The 27,395-nt window shown below is 32.9% G+C and overlaps 1 protein-coding gene, 2 long non-coding RNA genes and 1 pseudogene across 5 annotated transcripts; all 4 read left to right on the forward strand.

Annotated features, from left to right (window-relative positions):
- Nucleotides 1–2,772: 2,772 nt before the first annotated feature.
- On the forward strand, nucleotides 2,773–7,515 carry LOC127744886 (phospholipase D alpha 1-like). Of its 3 annotated transcripts, none has more exons than XM_052257714.1 (5): nucleotides 2,773–2,812; nucleotides 2,978–3,061; nucleotides 3,949–4,359; nucleotides 5,117–6,548; nucleotides 6,849–7,515. In XM_052257714.1, the coding sequence occupies exons 2-5, from the start codon at nucleotides 2,987–2,989 to the stop codon at nucleotides 7,328–7,330; spliced, it is 2,400 nt and encodes a 799-aa protein (XP_052113674.1). In that variant the 5' UTR covers nucleotides 2,773–2,812; nucleotides 2,978–2,986; the 3' UTR covers nucleotides 7,331–7,515. The 3 variants fall into 3 exon arrangements, with proteins under 3 accessions (XP_052113674.1, XP_052113676.1, XP_052113672.1); XM_052257716.1 differs by having other exon boundaries at nucleotides 2,787–2,805; XM_052257712.1 differs by lacking the exon at nucleotides 2,773–2,812 and adding an exon at nucleotides 2,826–2,850.
- A 4,448-nt stretch (nucleotides 7,516–11,963) lies between these two features.
- On the forward strand, nucleotides 11,964–15,040 carry LOC127744892 (uncharacterized). The gene is made up of 5 exons (XR_008006168.1): nucleotides 11,964–12,189; nucleotides 12,275–12,452; nucleotides 12,575–12,674; nucleotides 12,754–12,884; nucleotides 14,907–15,040. It is a non-coding gene; the product is annotated as an uncharacterized LOC127744892 (long non-coding RNA).
- A 381-nt stretch (nucleotides 15,041–15,421) lies between these two features.
- Nucleotides 15,422–16,732, forward strand: LOC107476361 (phospholipase D alpha 1-like; annotated as a pseudogene).
- A 3,108-nt stretch (nucleotides 16,733–19,840) lies between these two features.
- On the forward strand, nucleotides 19,841–20,661 carry LOC107476393 (uncharacterized). Its single transcript, XR_002371526.2, has 3 exons — nucleotides 19,841–19,911; nucleotides 20,006–20,144; nucleotides 20,600–20,661. It is a non-coding gene; the product is annotated as an uncharacterized LOC107476393 (long non-coding RNA).
- Nucleotides 20,662–27,395: the final 6,734 nt, after the last annotated feature.

Consider the following 27,395-nt stretch of genomic DNA (forward strand, 5'->3'; position numbering starts at 1 on the left):
AACATTTAAAAAAAGAATTTAATCACATGCAAATAATGGTTAAGTACTAATGCGTGTTTAATTTATTAATTGACCCACAGCCAATAAAGCATCCAACAATTTATCATAAGGGGGAAAATTTAGAAATTATTTTCTTAAATAAATAATAATTTTAAACGTAATATAAAAAATCATGACTTAAAATGAAAAATAAATGTTGTAATGTGATTTAGATGGTGTTGTCGTCCTTATATAAGAGCCATATTAAAAAGTTGTATAGAACATAACGACATAATTTTAAACCTTTAAATAATAAATATCTTATAAAAAATGAAATGAAATTATAGGTCTAATATACTAAAAAAATTTACAGGCATATTCATACTCATATATGGTGAAAACTTAATTGAGTGGAGCTAATTTTATGTAAAGTTGATAGTTAATAATTATTAAATAATTTAATTGATTTGACTAAATTTTTATCTAACTATGTATGGAAGCCCTGAAATGGTTCTGGCTTTGGTTGGTAATAAAGCTTATCTTTATCAGAAGCGAGAGATGACAAAATAAAAGAGATTATAGGAATATTTTTTATATCGTATAATTATTAAATAGCGATTATAGAAATATTTTTTTATTGAATATTTATAGTTTTATCGAATTTTCAATTAGGCATTTATATATTTTTTTAATTGGGTTCCTAAAGATATACAAATAATTTCACAATTTACTAATTTTTTTATGTTTAAGTTAATAGGAACTAAATTGAAAAAAAAAATTAACATCTAAAAATCCAATTAAAAAAAAATAAAATCTAATTGAAAATTCGGTGAAACACTGCTGAATAATTAAACCAAAAATATGAACTTTGCCCCTTTGCAACCTGTTGAACATATATTCATCTGAAAATGATTTTGCAAGACGATTTTTAATCTGGTCTTTCTTTTTTATCTGTTTTAATTTTAGGCTTACGTACTCTTTCTTTCTTCATGTGCTTAGATCTCAACTCTCAACTTCAACATAGCCAGTGCGTTTGTATAGTGGTGACGTGGTGTAGTTAATGAATAAATTAAAAAGATCAGAAAAGAAAATCTAGCCCAAAATTATCTCTAAAGAAGTTCTTACATATATAAAATTATCTCTAGTCCAAAATAGGTTTTCTTTTTTTCAAAACAAAAACGGAAGATCTTAATGTTTCAAATTGCTTCTTTGGAAATTTCTCACATTATTTATAACAAATTTATTCACAAATGATATCTAACTAACTAATAATAATGTAGAAATACTTCGTAAAATAGAAAAGCATTTAATAGGTATTCAATGCCTTTTTTTTGTATTTTAATGTTGGAAACTTTTATATTATATATAAGCATGAAAGTATGTAGAATTGAATGCTCTACCCTGGCGGTGGTTCTATTTCAAACAATTTAAAATAGAATTTAAATGCATGCAAGTAGCCACTAATTTGACCCACGGCTAATAAAACATGGTATTAAAATAATGATAAGCAGTTGAAAATTAGTAATTAATAAATAAATATTTATAAAATTTGGTAATATTTTTATAAATAGCGTGACTCTTATATCATATAAAAATAACAAATTCAATACATATTTATTATTTTCTTTAATTCTATTTTTATTTTTATTTTTTTGTTACCTATACTAAGGGTACATGTTTCTTTTATTATTACATATAAAATATTTTTATTATTTTTTCTTATTACTTATCCATTCTTTTTTATTTATATATTTGTATAAAAAGATAAAATATTTTACATCATCATTATTATTTAAATCAATCAAATAATAATTATTAATTTAGGTATATAATCATAATAATTATTGAGAGTATTTTGTTCATATAATTTTACAAGAGAAGAAAGTATTATTTTCTCTAATTAAAAAGCTAGACTCTTAAAGTAAAAAAAAAGGGGTTTCACTAAATTTTTATCATTTTAAAAAAGTTTTAGCAAATAATAAAATTGAAATGAAATAGAATGTTAAAAATAAAATTAAAACAATAATAAAATTAAAATCATCTTGATGAGAATACACGAAAATCTGAAATTATTTAATTAAAAAAATGTTTGACCCTCCAGTTTTATATATCTTATCTTCTTCCCTCTTTGCAACTTATTATTGCACATGCTCACCTGAAAATGATTATTTTAGTTTTGTCTTTCTTTCTACATGTGCTTAGATCTCAATATTCTCCTATGAGAAATTTCTTGGATTGGAACATAACTTAGGGTCATATTGCCATATTTTTATTTATTTGATATTTCAAAGACCAAATTGTCATATTGTTCAAACAAAAGCGGAGTCTCATAGAGATGAACCGGGCAATGGTCCCTACATTCAATTTTTTTTTTCAAATTAATTACAAATTTTAATTTAATTTATTCTAAAATTATTTTCTTATTATGAAATTAATTTTTTATTCTTTCTTAAATTTAATTATTTAATTCCGCATCTGATTATTATATATATAGATGGTCTATTAGAATCATTAGGTATGATCAAATTTTAAAAGAAAAAAGAAGACCAAACTGATAATTAAATAATATAATTTACAGATATTTTATATATAATAAATATATAATTTATATTTATATTTATTAAAATTTTATACATATAAATTAATACAATTTAAACTGCCTCAAATCTTGAGAGTTCACACCCGTAAATTTGTCATTAAATAAAGAAGCTAACTAAATAAGTTCCTCCACGTGGTTCTATTTCACACTATTTAATTTAAAATATAATTTAATAGCAAGCAAATTAATGGTTACTAAGGAATGCATTATCTGCCAATTATAAAGAGGTATATGGTATGTCCTCTTTCCATGCTTCTTCTCAACTCTCCCAAGTCAGAACTACTACTCTCACACAATCTTTTATTTTCTTTTCAAGTTTAGTTTAATTTTCATGACCATCTAATTATTCTAAACCTTAACATCCTTTGTTTTGAACTTTAATTGCATTTTTATTTCCAGGTATAAGTGATGGCACCATTTCTGCTACATGGAGATATCAATGCAACCATTTATGAGACTCAAAAGTTCGACACCTTTTCATCGGTTAGTCCTGTTTCTGTCACTATTTCTCTACAAGTGTCATTAGAATTTATTATTTTTGCATCATATATTTATTTTATTTAAGTAAAAAAAATTCAAAAATTAAAAGGAACATATTGTTTATGAAATCTCATTAAAGTGTCTACTAACTCAAACGTGTATTTATCAAAGGTATATAGTAATAAATATTGGTGAAGATAAAACCTATTTTGCACTCTATTTAAGAAGTTTTAGCTTCAACTATATATAAAGAAAGAGAGTTCCATTTGCACCAATGTAAGTCCTGTGTGAGATGAATTTCATCGAACCAATCATGGAATCAGACCAGCTTGTAGAAGATAGGGGGTCCCCACAAATATTTTTAAAAAAATAACAATTTTATATACAGATCTGATGTACAAAGATGGTTAAGATAAAAAAACATATCATCTATATACCCAAATTTTATCTTTATATATTGTTATCCTCACTATTAATTTTTTTTTTTGAATCTGTCAGTAAGTACAATCATGTTATATTAGCTGATAATCATACAAAATTTTAAAAAATTCAGACAACAATAGATATGTAATCTAATAGGAAAAGTACGAGGAGCCAATGGAATATTTGTAGCAATGGAGATTTAGAGAGTATTAGATATATAATCATTAGTGTTACCTATTTTTATTAACTAAAATTTTTAGAATGAATGGTATCATGACATAATATTAGAGTTTTAGATCCGAAAGATCAAGATTTCGATCCTTGGTAAACCCAAAATCATGTTTATTATCCTAGAATAATAAAGCAAAGATTGGGCAAAAAAGTATTTTTATTTGGAATAAATATTTTTTTTTACGAATTATATATATATTTGCATTTACAAAAAGTTCGTCCTCCTCCTATTCCAGGTACCCCTTTATGCAAGCATTTATCTGGATGAAGTAAAGATTGAAAGCAGGCCTTTAAAAGAGCCTAACAACCCTAAATTGGAAGAGTGTTTTTACATTCGTTGTGCCCATATAGCATCAAATATCGTAGTCAAATTGGAACGTGACAAATGGCTTTCTTATCTTCGTGGACGAGGTGTTATTGGAGAAGCATATGTGGAAGTTGATGAGAAAATGTTAAATGGAGTTGAAGTAGACAAATGGGTTGAAATAGTTGATGCGAGTAAAAGGCCCATATCTGGGGGTCCAAAGATCCATATCAAACTACAATTTTTTGATGCTAAACGACACCAAAACTGGTCTCAAGGCATCAAATCTCCTGACTTTCCTGGAGTTCCTCGCACTTTCTTCTCCCAGCATAAGGGATGCAAGGTATATATTATCATCATAAAGTAAATTAGTTACTTTATTATTATTATTATTGTTATTTTTATTAGAGTAATACTAGAGAATTAATTCTTTTCGTCAATATCAGCTAATTTTTTTTAAATTTTATTTATTTTAAATTTTATATTTTAAATAAAAAATTTTAATTTTAAATTAATTTATTCTTAATTTGTCAACAAGTGTAACAAAAAAGTCAACTGTTTGGGTGTAGCATTTTTATTTTAATATAAATATACATAATATTTATTAAATTTAACATTTAAATATCATATTTTATTTTTTGTTGTACAAAATTTATAAGAATTATATATACTAATTATACGTCGTTGAGTCGATTTGATTTAATCTGATTTATATTCGGATTAACTTAAGATCGAATTTTTGTATTCAAAATAAAAAAATGATAATTGCATTCTTATTTTTTATAATGTTACTTTATATACAATTTTTTACATTATATATTGCATAAATTTGTAAAAAAAGAGTGATGTTATTAAATTGAAGTGAGAATATCCATTTCACTATAAAATATTAGGATATATTCGGCTAAGCACATGCACACCCCTCCTTTGAGTTCAACTAACTAGTATTATCCAAAACGATTATGTGTATATTAAAATTAAATCTTCATATATTAAAATACAAATACACATTAAAAATAAATTAAATTACATATATATTTATACACAAATATTTGAGTAATTGGTTTGATATAAGAATAATATTTTTCAAATATGTTCAGGTTACTCTTTACCAAGATGTTCATGTCCTAGATGATTTTTCGCCAAGAGTAGTACTTGATGGAGGTAAGACTTACGAGCCTCAAAGATGTTGGGAGGATATCTTTGATGCAATCAACGAAGCGAAACACCTTATATACATCACTGGCTGGTCCCTTTACACTCAGATTTCTCTTATAAGAGATCCTAAGAGGCCAAAGCATGGTGGAGACATAACACTCGGTGAGTTGCTCAAGAAAAAGGCAAAGGAAGATGGAGTCAAAGTTGTGTTGCTTCTATGGCAGGATGGAATAATTTCAGTTCCAGGAATTGGAAACTACGTCAGAACTCAGGGTACTCATGATAAAGAAACCCAAAGCTATTTCAAGGACACAAATGTCCACTGCATTTTGTGCCCACGTGACAGTGTTTTTTACACTCATCACCAAAAGATTGTGGTGGTGGATACTAAGTTGCCAAATGGAAAGGACTCAGATCATCAAAGAAGAATTGTGAGTTTCATTGGAGGTATTGATCTTTGTAATGGAAGATATGATACTCAATTTCATTCTCTTTTTCAAACTTTAGCTGTTGAACACAGTAAAGATTTTTATCAACCAAGTATTTCTGGATCTACAATTGAAAAGGGTGGTCCTAGGGAGCCATGGCATGATATACATTGTAAGCTTGAAGGGCCTATTGCATGGGATATTTACTCCACCTTTGTGCAGAGATTTCGAAAACAGGGCACAGATCAGGGCATGCTTCTTTCAGAAGAAAAGCTTAAGAATTTCATCATTGCACCATCTCAAGCAACAAACCCTGATGATGATGACACATGGAATGTTCAGTTGTTCAGATCCATTGATAATACAGCTGCTCTTGGTTTTCCAGAAACTGCTAAAGAAGCTTTTGAACATGGGCTTGTTAGTGGGGAGAACAAGACGATAGATCGGAGCATTCAAGATGCATACATTAATGCTATTCGGCGAGCAAAGAATTTCATATATATTGAGAACCAATATTTCATAGGAAGTGCTTTCGGGTGGAGTGTGGATAACACAGAATTTGATGCTGTTCATCTTATTCCAAAGGAGCTTTCACTCAAAATTGTTAGCAAGATTAAGGCTAAGGAGAAGTTCATGGTGTACGTAGTTATTCCAATGTGGCCGGAGGGTGTTCCAATAAATAACACTACTGGAACTGTTCAGAAAATACTATATTTGCAGAGGAGGACCATAGAGATGATGTACCAGGACATTGCTCAAGCACTCAAGGAAGAGAAAATTGAACAAGATCCTCGGAAATATTTGTCATTCTTCTGTCTTGGCAATCGAGAGGTGAAGAAGGACGGAGAGTATGTGCCTCCGCAGAGACCAGAACAAGGTTCCGATTACCAGAAAGCTCAAGAAGCCAGACGCTTCATGATTTATGTGCATTCCAAGATGATGATAGGTAAGTCCATGATTATTTTGAAGTGAAAATTTAGGTGCAGTTAACTTCAAGTAAAGTTGATTGCTAACCGTAGTTAAATGATTTAACAAGTTTGACTAAATTGTTATCTAACGGCTCTAATAACTTTACATGAAATTAACTGCAACTGAGTTTTTATATTATTTTGAATTGCAGTATTTAAAATGTCATCCATACAAAACTCTTTATATTGTAAGTAATTTTTATTGTAAAAACCTACCTAGCTAGCTATTTATGTGGATTCTTTTTTCTCTTGTTTGTTTTTGTTTGCTTGTTTAACAGTTGATGATGAGTACATAATCATTGGATCTGCCAACATCAACCAGAGATCAATGGATGGTGGAAGAGACACCGAAATTGCCATGGGAGCTTATCAACCGCACCATTTGGCTACCAGCCAGGGTGGTGCAAGAGGCCAAATCCATGGCTTACGCATGTCCCTATGGTATGAGCACCTTGGCATGCATGAAGACACCTTCCTTAACCCAGAAAGTGAAGAATGTATTAACAAAGTGAAGCAACTTGGGGAGAAGTATTGGGAGTTGTATTCTAACAAGGATTCACTTGGATCTAGTAACCTTCCTGGCCACTTGCTTCAGTATCCTGTTGACATTTCTGCTGATGGAACACTCACAAATCTCTCAGGATTTGAGTTCTTCCCTGACACTACTGCTCCTATTCTAGGTGACAAAAACCCTACTATTATAAATCGAGTTATTCCTAAGCCGATAGTGGATATCTTTAACAAGATCTTCACCAGGTAGCACGCATGCAAAAAAAGTGTCCCACAATTCTTAAAGTTCAATTCCTTGATCAAAATAAGTATCCTTTATTCACATCTGATTTATTGTTGTACTTGTCTGATAATGGATACCTTTATCTTAACTTTTGATATTAAATAAATGTTGTATTGCTTGTACTTCGTGAATGAAATTTATCCATTTCAAAAGTCTTCTCGGCTCAGTTGTATTACTTCGTTGAATATAATTGTGGCTGCTTCCTTCATGGTCCATTCATCCTGATGAAATGCCTTTGATTATACCAAGTAAATGACTGAAAGAATATTAGAATATAGAGTGTATCAACTCCCAACAAACTACTCCACCTTTATATTTAAATTGGCAAATTCTATTCTATGATATATGGGAGATGGTATTTAAATTTTGTCTAACGTAAAAAATAAATTTTAAATCTTTAAAATTTATTTATCTTTATGTTTTTTAAATTTAATTTTAATATTTAACTCTTTATGATAACTTAGTAAACCACATCTTTGGTGTCCAATGGCCACGTAGTTAGTTACCTATTTACCATGTTTGCTTAATAATGTTACTATCATTAACAATGTCAAATTCAAATTCAAACACTTTTTTCTACTATACGTGTATACCATAAATTAATGCAACTAAGCTAGTTATTGTAAGTTTGTAATCACCAAACATCAAAACTCACCACAAAACCTACCGCTTAAGTATCACCTTTTAAGCATCATAATAATCAACATTTAAACATTTACTTCTGTTTCTAAAATTACAAGTTCGCCATTTCAATATAAAATATTTTCAACGGATATATATTGTCAGGATAAAGTATATTTTTTATTTTTAAAATTTGGTAAAAATTTTAAAAATATCTTTAAGTTGTATTTTGTTTTAATTTTGTCCCAAAAATTTTTTATTTGCATCAAATATACTTTCAACGGCTAAATTTTCAAAAAAATTAAGACCAATATAACAATAATGCATGAAAATTATACTTGGTTTGCTTGTGTTGACAGTTGTTCTTATGAAATTATTTTTAAATTGGTCTTAAATTTTTTGACAAATTAACTGTCAAGGGTATATTTAATACAAATCGAAAATTTTTGGGATAAAATTGAAACAAAATAAAAGTTAGTATTAGTTAACTCTAGACATTATAGCTATATTACACTTTGTTAGGGGTCTTTTTGTTGAGAATAGATTTTGTTAGATTTTTTATTTTCATTTGGTATTTTTTTGATAAAATTAAAAAAATTATGTTTTAAATGGATCAAATTCGGTCTAAAATTATGTTATAATATATTTTATAATAAAATTAGTAATTAATATTATATTTATATTTTAATATTATATAACATCATTTTGTTTTTAAAATAACTTATTTTAATATAAATATACATAATATTTATTAAATTTAACATTTAAATATCATATTTTATTTTTTGTTGTACAAAATTTATAAGAATTATATATACTAATCATACGTCGTCGAGTCGATTTGATTTAATTTGATTTATATTCGGATTAACTTAGGGTCGAATTCGTGTACTCAAAATAAAAAAATTGATAATTACATTCTTATTTTTTATAATGTTACTTTATATACAATTTTTTACATTATATATTGCATAAATTTGTAAAAGAAAGAGTGATGTTATTAAAATTGGAGCGAGGATATCCATTTCACTATAAAATATTAGGACATATTCAGATTTAAGTACATGCACACCCCTATTTTGAGTTCAACTAATTAGTATTATCCAAAACGATTATGTTAGCTGTATATCAAAATCAGTTATTAAAATTAATTATCATTCTAAAATATATGTTAAAATATAAATATATATTAAAAATAAATTAAATTACATATGTATTTATATGCAAATAACTTATTTTAATAGTTGATTTTAATGTACAAATAATATTTTTGTATATAAAATATGTTCAGGTTATTCTTTACCAAGATGCTCATGTCCTAGATGATTTTTCTCCAAGAGTAGTGCTTGATGGAAGTAAGACTTACAAGCCTCAAAGATGCTGAGAGGATACCTTTGATGCAATCAACGAAGCAAACACTTTATATACATCACTGGCTGGTTTCTTTACACTCAAATTTCTCTTATAAGAGATCCTAAGAGGCCAAAGCATGGTGGAGACATAACACTCGGTTAGTTGCTCAAGGAAAAGGCAAAGGACGATGGAGTCAGGGTTGTGATGCTTCTATGGCAGGATGGAATAATTCCAGTTCCAGGAATTGGAAACTACGTCAGAACCCAGGCTATTTCAAGGACACAAATGTCCGCTGCATTTTGTGCCCAGTGATAGTGTTTGTTACAGTCATCACCAAATAATTGTGGTGGTGGATGCTAAGTTGCCAAATGAAAAGGACTCAGATTGTAAGACGCAGAATTTTTCAAATAAAATTTGTTGTAAATTAATTTCAATTCATTTATTCATTAGAAATATTATTTTTAAAAATTATTTTATTAAAGCTAATTAAATCAAAAATAAAATTAGGTTTTGATAATTAATTAGAATTTTATCTAATTTTATAATTATTGAATTATTTTTTATATTTAGATTACAAAATTAATAGTTACGGAATGACAATAATATTTATGTGACTTAATTCAAATAATTGATAATTCTATGATAATACTTCAAGTTTTAGGAATAAAGAAAATTAATTTTATTATCTTATAAATTCAATTAAAGAATTTGATTTCAAACCAATTAATATTTTAATACAACAAATGATATTTTAAAATAATTTTTAAGATTTTTAGATTTTTAATTAATACTCTATACTCCTGATTTTATTAAATATACCTAAACTACCCAAAACAAAAACAAAATCCCTAAATTAAACCTATTAACCCTAGCCACCACCGCCACACCCCCCTTTCCCAAAAAGAAACAGCTTCAGATTAAACTAAGAAAGAAAAAAGAGAAGGGAAATCATAGTTGTAAAAATCGGATCGGACCGGCCAGTTCGACCGAAAAACTGGTGAACCGGACCCCTAACCGGCCCGGTTGAATGATATAACTGGATAAGGAAGAGATCCGTTGAGAACCGGGTTGAATCGGCCGGTTTTGATGAAAATCGAAAAACCGTTGGTTTTTGGTTAACCGACCGGTTCGGAAGCGCTTTTTTTTAATTCATTTTCCAAAACGACGTCGTTTTGGTTTATGAAAAAAAAAAATCGTATACGCGGTCCCCCAAACCCCACTCCCAGCTTTCACTTTCCACTTTTTCCCCAACCCTAATCCCCTAACGACTAACCCTCTCCGCCACCACCTCACCTCACTCTGTCACAGTGTCACTCACCCAGTCACCGCCGCTAGCCGCCAGCCGCCAGCCGTCGTCTTCTTCATCTCACCACCAGTCTGAACTCTGAAGTCTGAAGGTGAAGGAACTAAGGAAGTAGGAACAGCCGAACAGGACAGACCCGTGGCTGTCTCTCATCGCTGGCGCCGTCGCCCTCGCCGTTGTCGCGCTCTTCTGCTCTGTCAAACAGATTAGCTCCAGTTCTCCTCTGTAGTCTGTTCTGCACTTCTTGCTGTTACGGTGTTATGACTTATGAATAATGTTGTTCACTTGTTCTGCACTTCTCCTCTGTTCTCCAGCAACCTTAAACTGCACTTCTCCTATGTTATTCTATTCTGTGTTGAAAACTTAAAATTTCTGGGATGAATATGCTTGTTGAAAGCTTGAATCTATGAAATATGAATTATGTTGTTTTGTTGATTTGTCCTGTGTTAAATATGCTTGTTGAAAATGTGAAAACTTGTTGTTTTGTTGATTTGTTCTGGGATGAATATGCTTGTTGACTAATGCTTGAAACCGATCTAATGCTTGAATAATGCTTGAATCTATGCTTGAATAATGTTAATCTAATGTTGTTCTGTTATGAATATGCTTGTGCTGTGAATATTTAAGATTCCTGTAAATAATGTAACTATTTAAGATTGCTGTGAATTTAACTATTTAAACCTTTAAAGTTGCTGTCTTGTTGAATAGGGAATAGGAATTAAGGAATTTAGGATTGCTATTGTTTTATACTTTTGATGTTTTGCTACTCCATAATCCATATTCTTTTAGAATGGCTTATGCGAATATACCATCAGAAACACCATCTTCGCAAGAACAAGGATCAACTCCTGATGCATCAATCGGAACCCAAAAAAATAATAATAGAGCAAAAACATTCCTTGGATTTAGTTTATGAATTGTTATCCTTATTGTATTTAATTAAGATACTAATGTACTAGTACTAACTAATTTCTTGTTTATCTTTGTATTAGTTATATTTAGACTTTGAAACTTGGTTGTTTTTAAAATGTTGGTGAAGAACTAAAGATATGTATTTTGAATTTATTAAGTTTATGACTATTTTTAGTATTTTATATTTTTTATTTACGTGAAACCGATTTTACCGGTTCAACCAATAGTTTATCGGTTGAACCAATAAACTAGTGAACCAGTAACCTGATCGGTTCAATCACCGGTTCGGTTCTTACAACTATGAGAGAAATGGAAACAGGGAAAGGAGGGGAGAGAGGGTGAGATCCGAGAAAGCAAAGAGAAAGAGAGGGAAGAGCGCCAGTGGAAGGGGGAAGACGCGCCAGAAGAGGGAGCCGATTCTACCACCACCGCCGCGTCCAGCCGCTGTCGCTTACTCCGTCACCGCTCCTGGAGGCGGGTGGCCGAGCTTCTACCGCCGTTGAGATCCACCGCCATCAGCGCTGCCGTCAAAGGGAGCGCGCTGTCACAGTTCAATCACAATCGAGCTTGAAGGAAAGCGCCACTGAAGTTGCCCGACAGCAGTTTCCCCTACGTTCCCAATCCCATTCTTGAAACTGTAATACTCTTGCTCTTACTCTGCTTCCCAATTTTAATTCTCTATAATTTTTATTCTGGATAAAATTGTGTATGTTCCTATTTAGTACTGCTGTCGCCGTCGTCAATCTGGATCTTAGCTCGTTGCTGCTGATGATGGTAAGCCAAACTATCATCCTTGATGCTGGAGAAGGACACTGGAGTTACTATTCTGGTTTTAATTCAATTCGTCCCTGTCCCGGATCACCGTTGTCTTCTGTTCTGCTTCTGCTTCTAGTTGCGCCGGTACTGATGCAGTTGTCGCTCCATCTTTCTATTTTTTCATAACTGTAGTGAATTCCTAACTAAAATCCTTATTGTTATTGTTGTTATATGCTTGTTGAGGGTTTTGGGTATTCACGTTTCAGGGTTAAACCATTGTAACTATAGAGCCATGTTTGATGGTGTTGTTGGTGAGAGTTTTCAGTGTAGCTAATGCCACTGCCGTTGTTTCATTCTCTTAGTACAGTAAGTGTTTCTGTTTCGAAACCCTCACGTTAGTATTCAATTATATGTTTGTGAGTCTTACGCAACTTTAATGTCTCAGGGTCAAGTTCTGCTGTGAATAGTGCTTTTTGGGCTATACGGCTGTGGGAAATAGTCGGAGTAAATGTCATTCGATTTCGGAATGAGGAAAAAAAGGAATTCTCCGACACGTTTGGTTTGTGGTTTCGCGAGGTAGGGGCATTTTTATTAAAACTCATTTTTGTTCTTAAGAGTTGTTATAAATTGATATTTAGGCGAGTAAATATTTTTGGTGATTATGGAATCTTATGAGTTGAACTGAACTGCCTTAAATGAATGTGATTGCTTACTTGCCTGTTGCTAGTTCTGAATACTGAGTTGATATTGAAGTAGTGAATGAAAGATTAATTTGAAAATCTGATTCGAATGTTTATCAAGTATAATTTGAGAATTGGAAAGTGATTTGATGTTGGATTTAGTTTGACTTCGGAAAATAATTTGTGATTTGTGAATGACTTGGGTTTGAAAATGTTGGAAAATGTTTGAGAAAATGTTAATTGACTTTGTTGGAAATGAATTGGAATTTGGAAAGGGTTATAATATTGGAAATGAGCTTGATTTGTAGAAAAATGAATTTAAATTGAAAATAGTTTGAGATATTGAAATTGTTCTGATTTTGAAATTTAGTTAAAAGGAGTTTGAGAAATGGTTTTGTTGGGACCCAGAAAGGGTGGCAGTGTCCGAGTTTTAGAGGAAATGCTGCTGAAATTTTATAAAATTGGAAGTTTTATTTGGAGTATTTAACTAAAAAGGTTTGTTCTTAAACATTATATGTGTTTTAAGATTTATTTATTTATCAGAGAAGGATTATGTTTTGAATGGGGATTTGTTAATGGATGGAATGGAAAGAAGGATAATGAGGATTTTCTTTGAAATATGGTTTTAGAATGAATTTGGAAATGAGATTTAGATTGATAAATGATTATGACATTGAGAATGTTGAGATATGAACTTTGAATTTATCACATGCCTTATGAATTTGAATTATCTGAGATACGAGGTTCTCTGGATAAAGTACCATGGCTTGCCACCACGTGTACCAGGTTGAAAACTCGATACTCTATTGGCCCTACGACATAAGTGTGACCGGGCACTATATAAATCCCCGGGAATGTTACCCCCATTGAGCAATATTGATTATTTGAGAAAAAGCTATGCATAGACTCTTGGGGATGCACGTTGAGGGATAGTCTAAGGACAATTCAGACTTGTCGGGTTGGCTGGATAACCGACAGATGAGCCTCATCAGCCATAGGACAGGCATGCATCATATGCATTTGTATGCTTTGTTTGGGTTTGAACTTGTTTTGGTTTGCCTAATTGCTAAACTATTTTTAACTGCTACTTGAACTATTTGCTATAACTGCTGCCTACTTGTGTTTTCCTTGTCTGTCTTGCCTATATTTGTCTTGGCATGCTACACTTGAGAATGAACTTTGGTACTGAGTTAATGATTGTGTTGTTTGATTGCGTGATTGGTTTTTGATTGAGATTTTCTTATAAGAAAGGAAAAGTTTCGGATTTCTGAAAGATTAGACAATGTTTCTTCGAAAAGGTTTTAAACGATTACCTATTGGTTTTTAAAAGATTCATAAGGCAATGATAATCACTGAGCTTGAAAATAGTTTTCTTATCAAATATCTTCTTATGACAACTTTGAAACTCCATGGTGAGACCGTGTGGTTAGGTTCTCACCCCCTACAGCTTTACTTTTTTAGGAACCAGATGAAGAAGCATTAAGAAGAGTTATACTGTGTTTGGTTTATAAATTGTTGTATTAATTAGATTATTTTCTTCCCTCGTCTTTGTTATTACAAGTTTGTAAGAGGGATAGGAATTGTATGGTTTATATGTATAATATATTATGAATTATTATGTAAGGAGTCTTGTATATGAATCTATGTTTGCTTGTATTTTTCTTAAGATAAAGTGTTTATTTCTGGTCTTCAAAGAAATCAGCGATACAGTGTCGAGTCACAGGCTCCTATTTTAGTATTTAGTATGTAAAATAGTCGTAATACTTCTTGCTATCAGAGTAGCGCAGCCGGAAGCGTGACTTCTGATAGCGAGGGCGTTACACAGATCATCAATGAAGAATTGTGAGTTTTATTGGAGGTATTGATCTCTGTAATGGAAGATATGATATTCAATTTCATTCTCTTTTTCAAACTTCAGCTGCTGAACACAGTAAAGATTTTTATCAACCAAGTATTTCTGGATCTGCAATTGAAAAGGGTGGTCCTAGGGAGCCATGGCATGATATACATTGTAAGCTTGAAGGGCCTATTGCATGGGATGTTTACTCCACCTTTGTGCAGAGATTTTGGAAACAGGGCACAGATCAGGGCATGCTTTTTTCAGAAGAAAAGCTTAAGGATTTCATCATTACACCATCTCAAGCAACGAACCCTGATGATGATGATGACACGTGGAATGTTCAGCTGTTCAGATCCATTGATGATACAACTACTCTTGGTTTTCCAGAAACCGCTAAAGAAGCTTTTGAACACGGGCTTGTTAGCGGGGAGAACAAGATGATAGATCGGAGCATTCAAGATGCATACATTAATGCTATTCGGCGAGCAAAGAATTTCATATATATTGAGAACCAATATTTCATAGGAAGTGCTTTCGGGTGGAGTGTGGATAGCACAGAATTTGATGCTGTTCATCTTATCCCAAAGGAGCTTTCAGTCAAAATTGTTAGCAAGATTAAAGCTAAGGAGAAGTTCATGGTGTACGTAGTGATTCCAATGTGGCCAGAGGGTGTTCCAATAAATAACACTACTGGAGCTGTTCAGAAAATACTATATTTGTAGAAGAGGACCATAGAGATGATGTACAAGGACATTATTCAAGCACTCAAGGAAGAGAAAATTGCACAAGATCCTCGGAAATATTTGTCATTCTTCTGTCTTGGCAATCAAGAGGTGAAGAAGGACGGAGAGTATGTGCCTCCACAGAGACCAGAACAAGGTTCTGATTACCAGAAAGCCCAAGAAGAAAGATGCTTCATGATTTATGTGCATTCCAAGATGATGATAGGTAAGTAAATGATTATTTCAAAATGAAAATTTAGGTGCAATTAACTTCATGTAAAGTTCATAGCTGGCCGTCGTTAAATGATTTAATATGTTTGACTAACTCTAGCTATCAACTTCACATGAAGTTAACTACACCTAAATTTCTATATTATTTTAAATTTAACGTTCATGTACTCTTTTTGTATACAAATAATAATTAATATTTAAAAAACTCTTTGTATTGTAAGTAATTTTTTATTATAAAAACTTTACATAGCTATTTATGCGGATTCTTTTTTCTCTTGTTTGTTTTTGTTTGCTTGTTTCATAGTTGATGATGAGTACATAATCATTGGATCTGCCAACATCAACCAGAGATCAATGGATGGTGGAAGAGACACCAAAATTGCCATGGGAGCTTATCAACCACACCATTTGGCTACCAGCCAGGGTGTTGCAAGAGGCCAAATCCATGGCTTCCGCTTGTCCCTATGGTACGAGCACCTTGGCATGCATGAAGACACCTTCCTCAACCCAGAAAGTAAAGAATGTATTAACAAAGTGAAGCAACTTGGGGACAAGTATTGGGAGTTGTATTCTAACAAAGATTTACTTGGATCTAATAACCTTCCTGTCACTTGCTTCGGTATCTTGTTGACATTTCTACTGATGGAACACTCACAAATCTCTCAGGAGTTGAGTTCTTCCCTGACACTAATGCTCCTATTCTAGGTGACAAAAACCCTACTATGATAAATCGAGTTCTTCCTAACAAGATCTTCACCATGTAACATGCATGCAAAAAAAGTGTCCCACAATTCTTAACGTTCAATTTCTTGATCAAAATAAGTATCCTTTATTAACATATCTGGTTTATTGTTGTACCTGTTTGGTAAAAGATACCTTTATCTTAACTTTTGATATTAAATAAATGTTGTATTGCTTGTACTTCATGAATGAAATTTATCCATTTTAAAAGTCTTCTCGGCTCAGTTGTATTATACTTCATTGAATATAATTGTGGCTACTTCCTTCATGGTCCATTCATCCTGATGAAATACCTTTGACTATACCAAGTAAATGATTGAAAGAATATTATAATAGCGTGCATCCACTCCCAACATGATGATATTCTAGGTTTAATATACCAAAAGAATTTACATTCATATTCATATTCATATGTGAAAATTGATACATATACATATTGGTTAAGTGATTGTGGAACGGGATTTGAGAGCATGGACAGAACATGCTGTGGCATTGCAAATATGGAACTTGTCCCATTTTATAGCACTTCTCATTGAATATGCAAAGATGCATCTAAATATGTTCTATGGGACAGTTATCACCCTACTGAGAAAACTTACAGCATTATTATCTCATATTTAATAAAAAAGATCGAGTTAATTCTCAAAATAGTTTCTAAAATTTGATATCTAACTCAATTTAGTTATTTAATTTTCAATTAACCTAAATTATACCTAAAACTTTAAGGAGGGACTCCAGTTGATCCCTCCGTCCATTTTCATCACTCGAAAGATGATATGACACGATTAAACGAAATTGTTTTACTGTTTGTATTTAAACATCATCATTTTACTCCTTCTTTAGCTTCTTCATCCTCCTCAATGTCTAAACCTCCCACCATTTCATTGCCACCATCCTCAATAATATCTTACCAACCCACCACCATCACCCCCCTCCCTCCTCCTCCACCCCTCTTCTCCCTCTTCTTCTTCCTTCTCCTCAATTTAATCATTTGACAATGATAAAGAAAAAAGAGTATCTTCGGGAATCCCAAGTGAGCTCACATTGAGTTCAATTGTGTCAGAAGTTCAAAACCCATCTTCTTGCATTCCTGTCACAAGTCATTATTGACTTAGCACAACAATAACAAATAACTAATTAGAAACAATAAAGAGAATTCTCAGACTCAAACATCAACAAATAATGCTAACGTACACATCATGGTGATAAGCCATGTTGATCACTTCTTTGAGAAGTGACTTTGGCATCAAGCTGTGAGACCCTCTAGAAATTCAACCCGTTAACATACTCTTCCATTGATCAAATTGAAGAGGAGGAAGAAGAAGAAGAAGTGAGAAGAGGTGAGGAGGTGGAGGGTTATGGTGGTGAGGGCGGTGAAGTTGAAAAAGTATGATTGAGGGTGATAACAATTGGATATTGATGATAATAATTTAAATTAATTAAAAATTAAAAAATTAAATTAAATCAAAAGTCAAATTTTAAAGATATTTTGAGTATTAGCTCCGAAAAGACCTATGATCAATTTGTGTGCATATGACTTTCCAACAACTATAGAAAGCAATGAATGATACATAAATATTTTTGTAGCAAACTAGGACCTAATTAAGATTTGATTATTCCAATGTATAAAAATTAGACTTTATTATTAGATGTTTGCTACGGTACGATGATAAATTCATACGTACCGATACGTTTAAAATATAGACAAATAACAATAAGACATATGAAATTTATTTTCCACGTCAGCATTTAATTTTTTCTTTTTTAAATATATAGTATATCACCACTTTTACTAAAACACCCTTTTTAATTAAATAAAAATAAAAAAACATTTATTTATTTAATTTTATAAAAAAACTTAAATATCCTTCCTTTATTTGATTAGACAAAAATACCCTTTTAATACTCCTATCTTAACAGCTTCTTCCCAAATAAAAAAAGGAAGTTGAAACAGGAAACCCTAGCTTCTCCACCACCGCCGCAAGGACTGCTGCCGTCCGTCGCTCTTAGGCACTACCATCATCGTCTGGTCGTACGTGCTTCTTCCTCCTTCAAGAATCGCAGCTTCTTCTTCCTCGAGCTCGGCGCGTTAGTTCCTGGTATTCACCTGCTCCATCGCGCTCCTGCCGCCGTCTATCGGGCACTCAGTCACCATTGTCTTTGTCTGGTCGTCGCAGATTCTTCCAACCCACCACCGTCTTCTGAGTTGTGTTCGTCGCCTGGCCTCTGTCTCCGTCACGATTCTGCCCCCGTCTTCTCACACTGCTCAGAAGAAAAACACATCTTCATTCCAGTTTCCTTCCTTCGAGTTCAGAGAGCAGAAGCTCAACCAAAAAAAATCTTAGACTTCGACAGTCAGTTCACTGCTAACTTCTTCTGCGTTTTTTATTTATGCCATGTTCAATGATTATTTGATTACTGAATATTTGAATGTTTTATGTTTTAATTTTTTATTGAATGATTATTTGATTACTAATGAGCTCTAGTTCTGCTGTGTTGCTATTTTTGTGTGTTGTGATATTTTTTTGAATGATCTTTTGTTGTGGTGCTGTTTTGTGTGTTGCTGTGTTGCTTTTTTATGTGTTCTTTATTTTTTATTGACATGCATCTGAGTGATATCACCACTGTAACTTTACTACTTGCTCTGTTGATGTGCTTTTGATTTCTGAATGTCATGCCACTTGTTATGTTACTATTGCTGTTTTGGTGTTTTTTAACTTCTGAATCTGCTGTTTTTGAATTTTTTTGATAAATTTATTGATTTTAGAATTTAGGGTGATTATATGTTGCTGTATTCTAATTTTAGTTGCTGATTGTTGTTGATTTCTGACTCTGTTTAGTATGTTGTGTTGATTGTTCTTGATTTTTGGCTCTGTGAGTGTTGTTCTATTTTTGGTCTGTATTTGATCTTGTTCAAATTTTATGATTTTGTTACTGTCTCCTGAAAGTTGGGTTTCTTTTTCTAATATGCTTAACATCAGAAGGATTTGGAAAAATTTGTTACTCTTTGTTAAGAATGTGCTGAAACTTTGTTAAAATTTGGCTGAAAATTTTGTTGATAGATAGCTTTTGATATGAATATCCAGTGGTTCCTCTTAATCTTGTATGTTTATTACCAGATCCTTTCGGTATCATTTTGTCAAGATTACATTGCTTCAATATATGAATTAATTTAGTACTATATTTTTTATAATTGTTGCATGTTATGTTTGAATAGGATAGAGGTTTCTTAGTGTTGCGGTTGCTGATTGTAGATTTACTTGCACTTTCTGATTATATGTTGTTTATGTGTAGGTTGCGGTATTGTACTTTCATGATAAATTTATATGGGTGAAAGGGCTCGGTTTCTGCACTATTCTGTTTGGTGTCAGTTTATTCAACTGGTACAAGTAAGTCATCAGCAAACTTGTCTTCCAAAATTCTTTTTCCTTTAATTCTATTATGCTTGTTTATATGTTTTTTCGGTCTATTTTTCTATTTTAGATTTCTGAAGCTTCAGAAGGGCCATTTTGGTGAAGGTGAGGTGGCAGTGCTTCACACAACAGATTCTGCTGGCAAATATGTTATTCTTGAGGAGATGGATGAGCAGGATATCTGAAACCTTCATAGCAACATCTTCAAAGTAAGTCCCTCAGTTGGACTGTTGTTAAGTGATGCATGAAGCTGTAATAACTTATTTATCTATAGATATATATAAATTGACTTTCCCTTTTTAATCATAAGATCATTAGTGCTTGTCTTGGTCATCTCAGGGCTTGAATGTTGATGTTATCAACTACTGCTGCTATATGGCACTCATTAATACTGTCAATGGAGAAATGTACCACTTTTATTATGCACCTTTCTTGTACACCTTTCGTTTTTGATATAAAAGAGGAATTTTTTTTATCTTCTCTCGCCTTTTATCAATCACTTTTAATAGGTATATAAGAGAAGTGTATACTAACTACTAAGTAGTGCATATAAGATCTCTTAGTTGCTATATTTGTGTAGCTCCTACGACTCGCCTGCTGACCGAGTTCATGTCATGTTTTCAACAGTTATTATAGTTATTCATCCTTATACTTTTTGTGGCAGGGTTGGAGAAGGGACCTTCTCAGTTTCTTAGTTGATTACACCAACAAAAACGGAGACATGGATATCATTTGAACTTGTATCTGTGTGTTGTTGTCACATATCTTTTAAGGTTGCTATACCTTGATATACATTGAGATGGCGTATCCACTTTTGCAAATTCTTTTTTGTTCTAATCAAATCTATGTTCCCCAAAAAAAGTGGATTTGTTATAGATAAATCTTTTGTTTTTTGGTTTTACTTTTGTATAGGGGAATGCTTATCCCCAATTTGTATTTTCCTTCTCCTTATCTTAATGAAATTGTTTTTATCTATCAGATCCCCAGTTGGATTTACTTTTATTTATTTATGTTTTTTCTAGAGGGACAAAATTGAAGAAGCTTTAAGGCTGGCAGATTTATCAACTGAGAAGCCTCATTTTTCACATTATCTAGAGTGGCTTCTTTTTACGGTATTTGAAGCAGATATATAAAGGTTAATAATGGTATTTGTCTAATTTGTGAATTTCAACCTGTGGTTGTGCTTATGACTATATGGATCAAACAATGTATGTACTCTCGTAAACCATATTATTACTTCAAACAAACTTTATGCCAAATTTTATGAGGGGAATGTCTTGTTCTTGCTGCTTCATTGAACCGACTCTTTTCATATAACAAGCTCTATTAAGCTGCACTTAACGGTGGCATGAGCTCATTACAAGTGAAATGAGGTTCTCCTCTCATTTAAAATGACAAAATGGGTGACATTTGGGCAAAATGTTGGGGAAAATTCTTAAAGCATAATTTTATACACTTCCTAGATCAAGATTTTAGTTTTCTTTCCAAACCAAACATAAAATTAGATGCAGAAGTGTACATCATCAATGGGATCTCTTCATGGTTCTATATTCACAATATAAAACTGAATATTTATCTGATGTTGAAGCAACCTGGTATTTGCATGTAGTTTCTTTGTCATTTTTCTTTGAAATTTCATGGTGCTTAAACTTGATTCTTTAGTGTTAGGATCACATTGGTATATAAGTTGATTACCATTAGTAAGAGTTAGCTAGGAGTACTTGGTTACAATGGTTTAGTCATTTGATTAGTATAAATAGAAGTGATAGGATACAGAGAATGGTTTCAAATTCTCTGAGTAATTGTGATTGTTTTGAGAATTGAGAGGTCTCTTTAATATCCTCTCTATCATTTTAATTCAGTAACAAATACAACTTTCTGCGTCCATTTCTAATGTTTATTCTGGCTGTTTATTTTTCATGCTGATTACCCCAGGCCTAATCCAAACAAGAACCAGCTCTCAGTTCCCAAACATGCCAAAAGATCGCTTTTGGAGAAAACCTGTGATCTTATTAGGAATTTTCCGGAGTACCTTGATGTTGTTGTAAGTGTTGCAAGAAAACTGATGGTCGTCATTGGGTAGATTTGCTTTGAGCATTGGGATGGCTGAGAAGCGGAATTTGTGGAGAATAGGGAGAGGAAGTATCTAGGGTTTGAAGACAATCGACTGAAAACTGCATAATGAAATTTCAGGGTTTGCGTCTGAAGTTTAGGAAGGATAATGTTCCAATTTTGCATAATTGACATTTGACAGTGACACTTTTAAGGATAATGATATACCCAATCGTACTGCACTTTTAAGGATCACACTCACATGTATTTTTATGGACCAAATAGCGAGCTTATTATCGACAGTATTTATTTATTTATGTACTTCAAACCGTCTAACAGTTTTTGAATGGAAGTTCAAAACAAAACAATAATAAAAGGTTGAGTCCTTACATATTGGACTAAAATCCTCCCTACTTGTAAAGCTCACAAGATCACAACGTTTTCTTAATTTTCAATATATAACAAGGCACCAAAGCCATGATAATGATACATTAAAATAACATAAACAGTAATGGCAACTGAACATGCTTCAAATATACAACCAAACTTCTAGGAGGCTACCCAATTCAATAGAATAAGATGCATGATCAAAATATGTATCTCAACTCTAGAAGCAGACAAGACCCCAAATAGCGTGAAAATAACTATAACCATAACCATCATATGGCAGTTTTTTGCCTTCTCTGAAGATCCACTGATGAGCAACATACTAATTGTATCCAATATGGTCTGCTCTTGGCTTTTCTCTTTTTCCTCTTCATGTTCGTAGGATATCTTGCTGGTGAGTTCCATTCTTTTGCAGCATCATTTATCAGAGCTTGAGCTGAAGGTGATTCTTCAATTCTATCAACACTTGTAGGAAGGATATTAGAATTAGTATTTTCTTCTTCCTTTTCAAGTAAAGTCTGAGCATCACTAGAATTAGAAAACTGAACATGAGCGGACTCTAAATGTACATCACATATTGAAGCATTTGTTATTACAACAGAATTTGAACCAAGTGGGGAATCATCTTGGCCAAGCACAGAAGGGAACTCGGCACTGTCTTTTTCCTTCAGATTAACACTTGTGATTGGTGTTTGTGGTCATTCACATGCTTAAGCTATGTGTTTGAGTAAAACAAGAGGAACCAGTTTAACGAATCTATGATGCCTTGTTAAATCTGTTTCAACAGAGGGTCCCATGATCCATAAATGTTGCTTTGTCAGTGGGAGACTATTAGATAATACTAATAATAATGCTTATGTTCATGACCTGTTAGTTAGCAGTCAATGGCAACTGTTCCTTTGATCTCCATACAAGTACTCAGATCTCTATTTAATCTTCCAGGAACTAGACAGTATATGTAATGAAAATATTTGGACCATACCAATGTATCGAGTATCTCCATCAGATGGTAAGTTGTCCAATTTAGGTGTAGAAGCCAAGATTCTTGTGATACACAGTTATGTTGCTTGTATATCTATGTTGAAGAATTATCATGTATTTGACATGCACTATATATATTATATATACATTGCTTAATGAAGGTGGATTCCGAGCTTTGGTGACCTTTAAAGGACCCAACTTTGAGTGTTCATTGGGGGGTGACACTTGTTCCAATCCTCGCGAAGCAAGAGACTCGGCTGCTGCAAGGGTGTTGGCTAACTTAAGAAGCAAGCAAAAATTAGCTAGTGATTTTGACTCCAAGGCTTAGAATCGGCAAACTTTCTAGATTTTTCTCTACCTTTGATTTCTGTTTGGTGTAAGGAAAATAAAAGTAGTTTTTATTTTACTGATTTGACAATTGATGTGCCATATATTAAGTATAGCAGCTGAGTTTGTTGCTTAGTCCCAAGTTATCTGTTATCTTGGTTTACTTTTATCTTTTGTTATTATTAATGTTTTGGTGAACAGAAATATTTTCTTTTTGAAAGTGAATTTCCAATAACTGTTGCATGGATGGATATATTGTTTTTGTGAAACGGCCATGAACATATATGAGGTTTTCTTCGTTGTTTTTGCGTGTTTTTGAAAAACTTACAATTTAAAATTAGTTGTAAAGATAACTTATATATATAGTTTTTTGTGATATAAATTTCAAAACAGATTTATCATGTTCAAAATGTTTTTATTTTTATTTTTTAGAAAAAGCTGTTTCGTAGCTACCGAATTATCAAATAAAGCAGTACTTAATCATTATATGTATTTTTTTAATTTCAATCATGCTATATGTACATTAAAATTAGCCACTAGTATAAAATATATATTGAAATACAAATACATATTAAAAATAAATCGAACAACACATGTATTTATATATAAATACATTAGTGACTAATTTTGATGACTGATTTTGGTATTTAGACTCTAAATATCTCAAATATTTTACCATGTAAAGGAAACACAATCCAATAAAGAATTATCTTAAAAGTACTTTTCAACAAAAAATTATCTAAACATCAATTCCAATATCTAAACAACAAAAAGCTGCTTAATAGACTGTAATCTTGTTGAAAGTTCAGTATCTGATATCGTGGCGATCTTCAAGACTGCTACCATGAACACTTTCATTTGTACCCATTCCATGCAAATTACCATCAGTTGATTGGGTTTGACTCTTGGATGGTAAAGGCTCTTGTCCTGACTTATCTTTTGCTATTTAAACCCAATTTTGAAAACTTCATATAATCAGTATTTGATTAAAGGTAAATAGTGAACGATCAATTGATAATTTGCAACCAAGCAACATGGAACCCAGCGTATTTATACGCATGCATACAGAAGTGGTAACCAAATACTAAAAGGGAGTAAATGGAATCCAGAAGTTCTATAGATTCGTCACTAATGTAACATTCATGATTATCATGCCTCAGGTCCACTCATGATGGCTAAAACACCATTAATATTAGGTACAATTCGAATGAGTTCTAGATATTATAATTTATTAATTTTACATTGGAACATTAATAACAAGCATACTGTAAATGAATCTATCCATACCTCCACGTGCAACATTAGAACTCTTCTTAGTGTGCTTCAATGCTTCATAGCTCTGATCCACACTAACCTCTGGTTCGACATTATGAAGTCGAGCACTCAATCTAGTGGCAGTTCCCAGTTTTACAACGGGAGTAGCAGGGAATGTAGACCCCCTTAATTCATTAGACAAATGTACCGGGCCACCTTGGGCAGCAATCTTGTCACAGTATGCAACTAATGCTGGATCCATCTGTGAGATCATCCCATGCACCTGACAAATGTAAAGAGGAGAAAAAAAGAAGCAAGGTGAGTCCACAACTGAACATTTATAGACACTAATCATCAGCACAAAAGCTCTAGCTCAAAACTAATCATAAAAGGAAGTTCATTTATACCACATCACGGAGCTGACAAGCTCTACTCACAATCCGAGCACCGTTTTAACCCTCTCTATTGTAAACCTGTGTGGAAAATAAAAAGGATCAATTTCAGATAATAAAGCACTCTCAATCATTTTCAACTATATCACATCACAAGAATGGACATTGAATAGGACCCAGCCAAGTTAAAGGCCACAGGATGCATACCTTTGCAATGGAAACAATAAGATCAATGTCCTGTAGGAATGTAGAACGTGTAATATACCAGCCATTATCAACACGCTGTAACATGGTTACCATGTCCATTGGGTTCTGGATAATTGAGTGATAGTTAGGAGCATCTTCGTCTGAGACTGGATAATGGAAGAGATTATATCGCTTGTCATATAATATCCTGCCACAGAAACAGAAGAGACAAAATCAGAGAGCCAGAGAGAGAAGCTTTATGTGTTCAATTAAATATGACAATGGCCCAAGTGAAGCCAAGAATTCATGAATTTAGAACATATTAGTTGCACTTGCTTACTTGCAATGCTTATTCGTCACGTACTCACATCAGTTATATCAATTTAAAACAATTTATAGATATTTTGGTTGGTGTATTTTAGATAGCATTCAGAGCTTGGTTAATAAAACAAAACCCATTAAGGACTTTAGGATCATTCTGCAACAATATCATTAGAAGTTTAAAACAACAATCAGACCAAGAACAGGCCAAAAGGTTAAGAAAAAAATGTTTTGAGAATTGCATAGACCTAGTAACAAATCTGGCATACTGAGACATCCACAAGTATGTTAACCTAATAATCGTTTAGGAGTCATGTAATTTGTTTACTTAAAGGAATCACACAAGCTAGTGTTAACCAAAACATCACCAATCATGTTCTTGTCACTCCTTTTCAAGACATAAGCATGAGCCCACAAACCCAAAGACAAAGCACCCAATCCAGCACAGGAACTAATCACACTTTGCATGGTGTAACTGTCAGGATCATAAATCCTCTGCATCTCACAAAACATTCTCAACGCAGTGTCATACTCACCAGCACTTGCATAAGAGTCAATCATGATGTTCCATGAAACCTCACTTCTTTCGGACATTTTCTCGAACACCTTGTGTGCCAAGTCTAGAAACCCACAAGTTGCATAAAAATGAATCAAACTGTTACAAATATGAGTATTCGATTCAAACCCAAGTTTCAATACATGAGCATTTCACCTGTTTTCCTTCAGAAAGAGAGAACAAGTAAACACATGCCTTTAATACAAAAGGGTATGTGTAATTATCAGGAATAACCGCTGCACTTTGTTATTCTCGTTCCATCATTAACATTGCTTTGTAAAGTTCCATGGACTTGTGTTTTTGGTATGCGGTTCTAGCATAGGCTCTTATGAGTGTGTTCCACGTGAAGGAAAAAGGAACAGAGATAGCGCCGTCGAAGATGAAACAGAGCTACGCGACGGAAAAAAAGGCGAGCCTGGAAACGATCGAACCGAGCTGCGCGATGGTGCTTTCAAAGCTGAAACAGTAGCTGCACGATGGTGGAACAGAGCTGCACGATAACGACGGTGGCTTCGAATCTCGTTTCGGTGACGGTGGCTGGAGATGGACGGAGGTGAGGGAGTGAGATCGATATTGGAGAGAGGAAGGAGGAGCTCAGGGTGATGGGAGGGATGGGTTCGCGTTTAGATGTTGTGTGGAGCTAAGGTTGCTGGGTTGGGTAATTGGTTAGGGCATCCCAGTAAAACAATGGCGTCTTGCTTGCGATGCACATTGAGACAGATGAGAGAGATCGAGGAGCAGAGAGAGACAGAGAGAGAGGATAGGAAGAGGAAAGAAGAATATGAAGAAGACCGAAATCTCCATAGGTGTGAAGGAGAAGGTTTATGAACTCGGATGAAGAACAATTTTGGTTTTTTATTTTTGAGTAATTACCCAAATCAGTCCCCGAGGATTTTAAAATTGGACGTTTTAGTCCCCGAAAAAAATTAATACCCAAATCAGTCCCCCATGGTTTATCTCCGGCGGCCAAAACAATCCCAGACCCATTTCTCCATTTTATGCCA

This window comes from Arachis duranensis, chromosome 1, assembly GCF_000817695.3.
Source record: "Arachis duranensis cultivar V14167 chromosome 1, aradu.V14167.gnm2.J7QH, whole genome shotgun sequence".
In the NCBI taxonomy this organism is placed as follows: Eukaryota; Viridiplantae; Streptophyta; class Magnoliopsida; order Fabales; family Fabaceae; genus Arachis; species Arachis duranensis.

Excerpts from the sequence above, each read along its gene's own strand:
- LOC127744886 (XM_052257714.1), top strand. The coding sequence starts at position 2,987 with ATGGCACCATTTCTGCTACATGGAGATATCAATGCAACCATTTATGAG. Across the intron at positions 4,360-5,116 it reads CCCAGCATAAGGGATGCAAG|GTTACTCTTTACCAAGATGT; the intron begins GTATATATTATC and ends AAATATGTTCAG. Across the intron at positions 6,549-6,848 it reads GCATTCCAAGATGATGATAG|TTGATGATGAGTACATAATC; the intron begins GTAAGTCCATGA and ends CTTGTTTAACAG.